Source organism: Pavona decussata, unplaced genomic scaffold (genome assembly GCF_977016875.1).
Source record: "Pavona decussata unplaced genomic scaffold, jaPavDecu1.1 SCAFFOLD_286, whole genome shotgun sequence".
NCBI classification, from domain to species: Eukaryota; Metazoa; Cnidaria; class Anthozoa; order Scleractinia; family Agariciidae; genus Pavona; species Pavona decussata.
Genome location: NW_028145687.1, coordinates 1,543,124 through 1,553,395, shown reverse-complemented (window position 1 = coordinate 1,553,395; position 10,272 = coordinate 1,543,124). Strand labels below are relative to the sequence as shown.

Below are 10,272 nucleotides of genomic sequence, written 5' to 3'. Positions count from 1 at the left end.
AGTATTTTCTCTATTGGTTTTGTGGTTAATCACAAAAAATAATATTTTCTACAAGTTTCTTCAGTAAAACAGATATTTGCGGCGAGAAATAATTGTGTCTGAAAGGGCATACAAACCGCTCGTTTATCACGCGTTTACCGCAACATGACAAACCGTACGTTGTTACGGTTTATTTTATTTGTTCCTTTGCGAGTTTCTAATATCATTTACGGTTACTATGACTTCGAAATAAAAAATCTGAAGTCGCAAAAGTATTTCTTTAATTCCTTTGGTGTGCTTATAAAGCCAATTCCAAACTATTAATCATGTTTGAGCGGTCATCGTGACGTTTGCCCGCCCATCACGCTTTTGTTGTAACGCAGAAATATATCACGCATTTTTCACGCTCCAGTGAACACGCATCCCAGGATTTCTCAGCTCATTCATGCATGTTCTGTCTTGTCGAAGCTGTTTCGACTGTTCGCCTGTTTACGAGGAAAAAACAACACCCTGAACTCTCATTTTGGGTTCTCTCAACCTCTCCGAATAATGCCAAAACTGCCTTAGAAGAGGAAATGTGATGTTGCTTGCAACAGATGTCATTAACGTTTTGAAAAGCGAGCTTTTATTCTGCGATCATCCGTGCAGGAAATGTCTTCGTACAAAAGACGGCGGGATCTTTCCTTTGGTAAGTCAATCATCTTGTTCTTTTTTCGGGATTTTGACTGAAACCACTCTGATCTTACATAATCCTTTAGAGCCGCATCTCACCGTAGTCGAATAATACACTCAAATTCCCTTTAAGACCTTTGTCTTGTGGGTTAGGGCTCGACACTTGAAATATATAAGCGCCTTTTCGTTCTGCGGGGCTTAGACATGCATGACAGAGCGTGTTTACATTACTGTCGTGTAAAGTATCTACGCTGTGTGTATTCTAGCAAGCTATTTTCCCAGCAGAAAACCATAATTTTTGGGTGTTCGTAGTTACAGGAAACGTTTCACTAATTGGGCAGTTAGTTATATTGTCAAAGTTTACGCAAGCTTAGCTGCATGAGTTGAATTCTCTTGATAGGTGCATGATAAACTTTAAGCTTATCTGCGGGAATACGGGCATTGTTGGTGTTCGATTTATCGCTTCGGTAGCCGATATTCGCCCGACTTTCACCTAATTTAACGACGCAGAAATGCCATCAAAAAACAATTTACTGTTTTATCATTGCCGCTAATTTATTCCCATATATTTTAAAATTACTCCATGGGTGAAAAAGTGTGGGACACACTTGGACACGCAAAGCAGTCGCAAAATTGTTTCGAAGGATAAGCTTAAATCGCAGTGTTCTGTCGCATATGTTTTTGTGTTCATCAACATGCAGAAACGTCAAACAACGCATTTTCTGTTTTTTCGAGCTAAAATCAAACATCGCAACTGTCATTAACTCACTTTGCAAGTCATTTATAAAGTAATCGTAGATCGATAATTGTGAGATTAACTCAACCATTTAACTGGAGATTATCCATGGTGTGGTTTAAGTATAAAGTAAATTTCAAGGTTAAAATTCTTGTCTTTTTAAGTCGTATCCTGTTCTCCCGTCAGGTCAGTATCAAATTTACACTGTGCATTGTTTACAGTTAATGGGACACGCATTGTTTCCATTTTCCAAAATAGTCTGGAACTCCACCGGACCGTAATGTGTTTATTTTTCATTTTCGTTAAACTTTTTGAGTAACAGCGGCAACATAGCCAAAAATCTTTGCCTTGCTTTGCTGATCTAGAATATTGCTGTTTCCACTTTGAGATAACTGTTCTCTGGAGATCAGGTATCAACTTTAAACTGCCCATTGTTTACATTTTTGTTCAATGACACAAGCATTATTTCCAATTTTTGAATTGCTAATTTTACTCATTCATAAATTACTTTCATGTGTTTTTACTTGTGAACTGTACATGCGCAACAAGCAAGTTATCTTAATGAATGGATATAGCACTCGCCCATATTGTTGCATCAGTCGCTCTATATGATCTATGGGCTTTATATAAACTTTATATTAATTTAATCAGAATTTAATCAAAATCATAAATCGTTGATTAGTCTACATAATAACATATTCATCATCATCTGCCATAGTTTACAGGACAAAAAAATCAACACAATGAATATTTTTTTTGTTCTGGAAAGAAAACATACAGTTAGTAGAGGTGTTGTTTGCTAAATCCTTTCATTTACCAAAACTTAGGCACAAACTTTTCTGTTATGCAGATATTTTCTAAAAGTTTGACTTTGATAGGCAGAACTGCACGTATTCAACATTCAAACATGTGAGTACTATGCAAGGCATTTTAAAAACCACATTTTACAAACAGGGCTTAAAGGGGAAGTATCATGGGGTTTTTGACCTCTCTGGTTAAAAAATGGTGAAATAAGACCTTCACATAGCTACAAAATACTTCTAGAAAAAGGAGAGGAAAGAAATCAACTAAATTCTTGAAAGGAACAACTCATGATCTATTCTAGCGCGTTTTAGAAACAAAATGCGAAAACTTGAAAAACATTAGCCTTACATTTTTCAAGTTTCAATCCATTCCGACCTACTCTGTCTTTAGCCAGAGACACTAATCGACAGTTTGATTGCACTGAGATAATAATTTATTATAAAGCTAGACAACTGTTTTTTCTTTCTCTTGATAGACAAACATTTTTGGGTTTTGAAATGACATCAAATTCGCATGATATTTCCCCTTTAAACTGATGCTGTCATATTCATCTTGATTGTCATATTATTTTGATTGTTGTCACGTAATCATTGGCTGCAACCAAAGTAACTTGGTGCTAGTGAAAATGACGTCCTTACACATAAAAGTGGGCAGACTCTATAGTAATAAACAAAATTTGATGCTTGTACATGTAGTTTGCTCTGGTTACAATTCATGTGGGATGCAATTTCTTTTTAAAACTTAATTCCATTGCGTAAGTATTATTATTATTATTATTATTATTATTATTATTATTAAAGGAAACCTCCACTCTCAAAACATATTAACGCTAAATTGTTGAAAATATAATCTGGCAAGCTTTGAAATTTCGTTGGAAAACATGGAAATAATATTTCAGTGTCAGACAAAACATGATTTGATTATCGCCTATTTTCGCTTTTAAATTTCCCGGGCGCCGCCATCTTGGATGTCATGACGTAATACGGTTGCTTAATTGTTTCAAACAAAAGAACTTCTAATGAATAACAATAGTGGCAACCGTTACACATCATACAATTCAAAATGGCTGCGCCCAGGAAACTTAAAAGCGAACATAGTCGATAATCATGTCTAATTTTAACACACTTAAATGTCATTTCTGCGTTTTAAACTAAAATTTAGAATTGGGACACTATATCCAACACTTAACTGCCAATTTGTCGTCAGAGTGGAGGTTCCCTTTAATTATAATAATTATAATACTAATTATAATAATAATCAGAGTTCGTGCTACTCCTTGAAGTCCTTGAAAAGCCCTGGAATTTGATTTTAGTTTTCAAGGGCACTTGAAAAGCCCTTGAAATAAAGAAGAATTTTTGCTGAAAGTGCTTGAAATAATGAGAAACTCCTTGAATTTTTGTCGGATGGGAAATATTGTAGGATCGTATCAAAGTAATTGAGGGATTGAACGCAGATTTCAAAATTGGGGACAGATTATGTCAGGGGGAGCTTTTTTAAAGTTGCTATTGACTAATGAAAACATTTCGAAACATAGTGCACTTGACAAAGTATACTTGCTTTGAATACTCCTTGAAAACTCAGTTTTTAGTGCTTGAATTTAAAAACCAACACAGACTATGAATAATAATAATAATAATAATAATAATAATTATTATTATTATTATTATTATTATTATTAATCAATATTTAAACAGAATGCTCCTTCACGAAGTGGTTTTAAAGGAGGTTCTGGGATGGTTTTTTTTACTGAATGATTACCCTCAAAAGCAAACAAATAAATATTCTGGCCCGCTGCACAGCCACCCGACATTCACTAGTTGGTTGATAGAGCCCTTTCATTACATGCCGGAATGGAGAAATAATATGGTACATTACGATTAATGTTGTTTTCAGTATGGTAAATGCGGTAAAATATTACCTCTCAGTCTGAAAAAAAAATGTAGAGAAAGAAAAAAATAACATACAGTACCAGACAAGTAATGTAACAGAGAACGCTGCGCTGAATGCGTTCTTTAAGCATTCTGCTTTGCGTTCCCTAAGCATTCCCTAAGTGTTCCAGTAATGCAATCCCTGTTAGGTTGCTTCTGTCCGGTACTGTAGAATGTGCCCCTCCAGGAGTTGATCCTTGGACAGACACAGATTACAAGCTTGAGGGCTTCGCCACGACACCAACCCAGTAACACTCTCCAAAGGTTGAAAAAAAAAAAAAAAGAAACATGTAAAAGTGACAATGTGGATCTATCAAACCACTAATTAAAACGGCTTCAGCAGTGTTTCTTTGCTACATTGATAGCAAACTACTACTGCTTATACGCTGGGTTCAAAAATCAAAGAAGCAAATAACTTTAGACATAATCCAAAATATCACTTCATTCAATTCACGAGTTTGCTCACAGATCCTCCCTCCCTCACTCAGTCCTTCCATCCTCCTTCCCTCCTTTCCTCCCTCGCTCCTTCCTCCTTCCCTCGACTTTCATTCCTTCCATCCCCCCTCCTTCCCTTCCTTGTTCTTTTCTCCTTCCCTCCACTTTCATTCCCTCCCCCCTCATTCCCTCCTTCCCTCTCTTGCTCCTTCCTTACATTAATAGCAAACAACTGCTGCTTATACACTAGGTACAAAAACCAAAGAAGCAGATAACTTTAGACATAATCCAAAATATCATTTCATTCAATTCACCAGTTTGCTCATGGAGCGTTTTGATTCCACAGTTTGATTCCACAAAAGCCACGCACTGTGCCAGTTTCAAACCACTGAATTTATGCTAGAATCTGTGTACTCATTTGGATTAACAAATGACTCTTTTTTGAGCTCTTTGAAGAATATGATGTGTTTTGTAGCAAGTACAAGGCTCAAGTTATGGGCATGAATTAACACCCCTTGTTAATTTTAATGTTTGTGATGGATTGTATTTTAGACAGTGTATATTTTTAATTGTCTCTTTCAAGTATTTCCCTTTTTTAGCATAGTGTACATGTACATGTGTTTCAAATACATCAAGAACATTCGTCTAATTAAAACTGTTTTGTCTGTTGCATAATTGTCTAGTGTATAGCTGCATTAACTGCTATAGAGACAATGTGCTGCATCTCTTTGTAATTTGAAACCACCATTTTGAAAATTAGTGACAGTCCTAGAAGCAGCCTTAAACGTTAACGTTAGCATCCAGCACAGTCTACCCAATCCTTTTAACCTACAGCACAGTCCACCTAGTAATACAGTTGAACCTCCATGCATGTGTGGCCACCTCTCGTAAGCGACCACCTCCCATAAACAACCACCTATCCAAAACACCAATTGAAACTTTTTCCAGTCAAAGTCCCATAATTATTTGTAATCTCTCATAAATGACCACCCCTCATGATTTATCGCGACCACTTTTTGAGCTGATGGCTTTATAACTTTTCATTGTTTTTAACCTCTTGTAAGCGACCACTTGACACATGGTCTGATCTCCATGTCCTCTGCACTGTATATACTACACTACTCAAAGTTTACAAGGAACCTAATTAGTGACAACCTAGGACTGCTTGTATTGGAGCTAGGAAAATGTAACTATGCAATATTAATTCTCTTCGAAAAAGTAGATATGTCAGACCCGTTCCTGGAGGAGTCCCCCTATGGTTTGTCTGTCGTAAGCAAACACCTCCTGTAAGCGACCACTAAATCTTAGCATTTTGGGTGTCGCTTACGGGAGGTTCGGCTGTTTCTTTATTGATGCTGTTTCTCTTTCTCCAACCAGCATTTCAGCCTGTTATCCATGAGCCCTTGTCCAATCCAGAATTTTTACAGAATGCTGTCAGTAGGGATGAAGACGTGAACAGGGGCACATCAAATGGGTCCCCTGAATGCACCCATGAACGACAAGGTAACATATTGGCATTAGTTAAACAGGGCTGTTGCATCCGGCAACTACAGCAACGGTGACTGTCTACCCAGGGATTGAAAGTGGCTATTAAAGACAATATATAGTGCTGGAAACAACCTTTTTTGTTTAACAGATCATATATCCTTCCATATCTTTAGTTTGATGAGACATATTGAAAAATTGTCTGGATATCCATCATGATTGATCTGGCCATGGGATTAATTCAATTCAATTCAATTGGTTAATCAAGGGTTTGGCAAAGCATTATGGCCTGGCAACCTTTCAAATTTTATCTCACTGCAAATGAGTGAGGATGAGAGAGCGTTTTGGGGGCGGGATACTAAAGATGGAGACATTTGACTTCACTTTGGTCTAGAATGCTTTTCAAAGCAACTGCAACCAGTTAACAAGCTTTTAAATCTTTTTGCACAGACACTGTGATGATGATGATGATGATGATGATGATGATGATGATGATGATGATGATGACAATAATAATAATAATAATAATAATAATAATAATGATGATGATGATGATGATGATGATGATGATGATGATATATAAATAGTATTGGTTCTCCCCACTGCCCTATGATACATCTCTAAGTTAAACAGTGGCTAGGTGTTGAGCACAACCAATATGATCTTGTGATTCTAGCAGAGATTTTAAGCCATGAGATCTTGTTCTGATTATAGAGTGTTGCTTTTAGTTACCAGTGGTGCTAAAGGAGCAGCAGCAGTTCGTTCATTGCATTAATGAAAAAAAAATTGTTATTCTTTTGCATTTAAATAGAACTCCTTGCAGTAATGAAGGAAGCATTTGAAAGTAAAGTACAGCACCCAAGAAAATCAATGTCGCTGTTTCTCAAAGCAGGAAAAGGTATGATTATCAAAACATGTAATTTTAAACAGTTGCTTTTCCTGAGGGTCTCACCTGCGGTCAATGTCAGTCATCAGTGTAGAAAGTTGCGGCCAGTTGTGTAGATCGTCTGCGGGCTACACGTGCCAAATACAAATACTGTTTCAATATTTCTTATAACCAGACAGTGGTACAATCCATGTTTAACGCAGCATTGGCTATATGCGTGACTATGTTATCATCCAGTGGATATGATGAATAGTGCTGAACTAACAAGTACATTTAGTATAAATCTATTAGTGTTCTATTTCTTATTTCTATTATGCTACTCGACACTATCTATTCTGTAACAGTGAGTAGATTATTCAATAAAAACGTGAACCTGTCTTATTGTTAAGTTTTGAATGACCAGTAGATTTATACTAAAACAATTGCAGTAGATTATTCGCTTTTGATTTCTATGCATAATAGTTGATTCAGGCTTCGCCCTCAACTATCATGCAATAGAAATTTCAAGCTCATATTGTTAAGTACACCCTGAATATTAGAGAGTTCTTCATTCACAGGGACACCTTATAAATTGCTGGGTGGTAGTCCTGTGATGCAGTCGCATTCCATCTTGGGAGGAGTAGTATTCAATACTAAAAGTTTAGGTCAAAACAGAAGAGCAAAAACTTTTAGCAAAATCGTATTTATTTTTTATTTAGCCCTGGGTTAACTTAATCATGCTTTAAACAACTGTGAACATTGTCTTGTTTTGTGAGACTTACATGTGTGCTTCTTGTTTTAGCTGAAATAATGTTCATATACTGTAATCGTACAGGGCTTGTCCTTACTGGAGATGATGAAACTGCCTTAGACTGTTTTGAATCATTGATTCATTTGGCAAAGGAACAACTTAGTCATGTCTGTGCTGAGAAATTGAAACTTCCCCCACTGACACCAGAGGAGAGAGCCGATTATCGCAAGGTAGACAGTTAATCCTTGCTTCCTTCCTTCCATTTTCTACTTAATTACTTCTGTCATTTTAATTTTTCACGAATGCATTCCTTCATTCATTTTGAAATTGTAGTAAGTTATCAAGTTAGCATTGCCATTATTGTTTCTTCATTAAATTGGTTATTGTTCACTTTTACTGATTTAGAATTCACCGAGGAGCCGGGGATCCATAAAAGAGGAGACAGAACCTAACAGATCCCAAGTACATGTAATTATGCCAATAATTACCTTACCCAACCGTTTTTCTGTTTTCCCACCTATTCATCCATCCTAGCACATTCCTTTCATAGCATTTGTGTGGCTTCTTACACATCATTTATCTTATTCATCAATCTGCCCACCCTCTCTTTCTTTCATTACTTTTTTCTTTCTTCTTCCCTTCATCTTTTCTGACCCTCCCTCCTTCCCTGCTACCTACAATTTTCCTTTCTTTCTCTTAGTTCTTCCTTCCTCCCTCCTGTTCTTCTCCTTTTCTTTCCCCTTGCTCTTCGTGCTTTCTTCATTCCCTCCTCTCTTCTCTGCACTTTAATTCCCTCCCTCCCTCCTCATTCCCTCCTTGCGTACCTCGCTCCTTCCTCCTTCCCTGCACTTTCATTTTTTCCCTTCCCCTGCATTCCCTCCGTCCCTCCCTCCCCTCTCATTCCCTCCTTCCTTCCCTTGCTCCTTCCTCCTTCCCTGCACTTTTATTCCTTCCCTTCCCCCACATTCCCTCTGTCCCTCCCTCTTTTCCTCCCTCTCGTTCATTCCTCCTTCCCTCCTCCTTCCCTCCACTTTTATTCCTTCCCTTCCCCCACATTCCCTCCGTCCCTCCCTCCTTTCCTCCCCCTCATTCCTTCCTCCTTCCCTGCATGATCATTCCTTCCCTTCCCCCACATTCCCTCCGTCCCTCCCTCTTTTCCTCCCCCTCATTCCTTCCTCCTTCCCTCCACTTTCATTCCTTCCCTTCCCCCCGCATTCCCTCCGTCCCTCCCTCCTTTCCTCCCCCTCGTTCCTTCCTCCTTCCCTGCACTTTCATTCCTTCCCTTCCCCCACATTCCCGCCGTCCCTCCCTCCTTTCCTCCCCCTCGTTCCTTCCTCCTTCCCTCCACTTTCAATCCTTCCCTTTGCCCGCATTCCCTCCGTCGCTCCCTCCCCCCTCATTCCCTCCTCCCCTCCCTTGCTCCTTCCTCCTTCCCTGCACTTTCATTCCGTCCCTTCCCCCACATTCCCTCCATCCCTCCCTCTTTTCCTCCCCCTCGTTCCTTCCTCCTTCCCTCCACTTTCATTCCTTCCCTTTGCCCGCATTCCCTCCGTCCCTCCCTCCCCCCTCATTCCCTCCTTCCCTCCCTTGCTCCTTCCTCCTTCCCTGCACTTTCATTCCTTCCCTTCCCCCACATTCCCTCCGTCCCTCCCTCTTTTCCTCCCCCTCGTTCCTTCCTCCTTCCCTCCACTTTCATTCCTTTCTTCCTCCCTCACTCAATTCTTCCTTGCTCCCTCTTTCCTTCCCTCCCTCTTCCTTTCTTTTTTCTTTCTTTCCCTAGTTTGATCATTGTATTATTTAAAATTTATCTTTCACTTTTTCTGTTGTGCCTGTAGAATTCACTAAGAAGACAAGACTCCATAACAGAAGATGCACAACCTAAAGATGAAGAAACCCAAGGCAAGGATACAACAGAAACTGATAAAATTGCATTAGTGAATGGCTACAGTGAATCTAGACCCTCAGAGTGTAGAGAAAATGGAAACGTTACGGTTATTTCAATTGACCACGATCCAGGATTAAATGAATCCAAAACAAGTACAGTTGTGGAAGATTCATCAGCAGGTGTCCAAGAAGGTGCTGCACAAGTTATTGACGTTAGCAATGAATCAGACATGTTTGTAGTGCAAGAAGAATCCCCAAAATTTTGTTGTGTTGAAACTATTGTTGAGGAGCACTCCACATGTTCGTCTGTGAGTTCTATGTCAGATGATGCTGGTAGTTCTGTGGCTTTTACAGAAGCAGTTGTACAGGATTCTTCGGAAGAGTGGTTGTCCTGTGCAGGTGAATTAGTTCAAGAAGATATGCAGGTATGCGAACTCGTGGAATGTACAGAATCAGTGCATGGAGACTTTCAAGTTGCCATGGTGGATGGTGACGATTCTGTCAGTGTTTACAGTCTTGGAAGCACAGAGAACGTTAAAGCGCAAATGCACGAGATTACTATGGAATGCGTAGAAAATAATGTTGAAGAAGTCCCTATGAATCCTGTGGAAAAAGCGCTCATTAGAAGAGGGTAAGATTCTCCTCACTGTTTCCATATTAATCATAACTGTCTAAAAAATTCTCAAATCTGAATGGCTATCAGCAGCCATATTTTGAGCATTAATAGGACAGT

The 10,272-nt window shown here is 38.8% G+C and overlaps 1 protein-coding gene across 1 annotated transcript in view; it reads left to right on the top strand.

Annotated features, from left to right (window-relative positions):
• Nucleotides 1–381: 381 nt before the first annotated feature.
• Nucleotides 382–10,272, top strand: part of LOC146455108 (uncharacterized) — a 33,396-nt gene continuing 23,505 nt past the window's right edge. Inside the window, exons 1-6 of the mRNA XM_085094778.1 lie at nucleotides 382–667; nucleotides 5,932–6,057; nucleotides 6,851–6,937; nucleotides 7,740–7,885; nucleotides 8,061–8,123; nucleotides 9,491–10,170. Coding sequence (XP_084950904.1) covers nucleotides 631–667; nucleotides 5,932–6,057; nucleotides 6,851–6,937; nucleotides 7,740–7,885; nucleotides 8,061–8,123; nucleotides 9,491–10,170 — 1,139 coding nt within the window. The 5' untranslated portion in view covers nucleotides 382–630. The remainder of the gene's footprint in view (nucleotides 668–5,931; nucleotides 6,058–6,850; nucleotides 6,938–7,739; nucleotides 7,886–8,060; nucleotides 8,124–9,490; nucleotides 10,171–10,272) is intronic.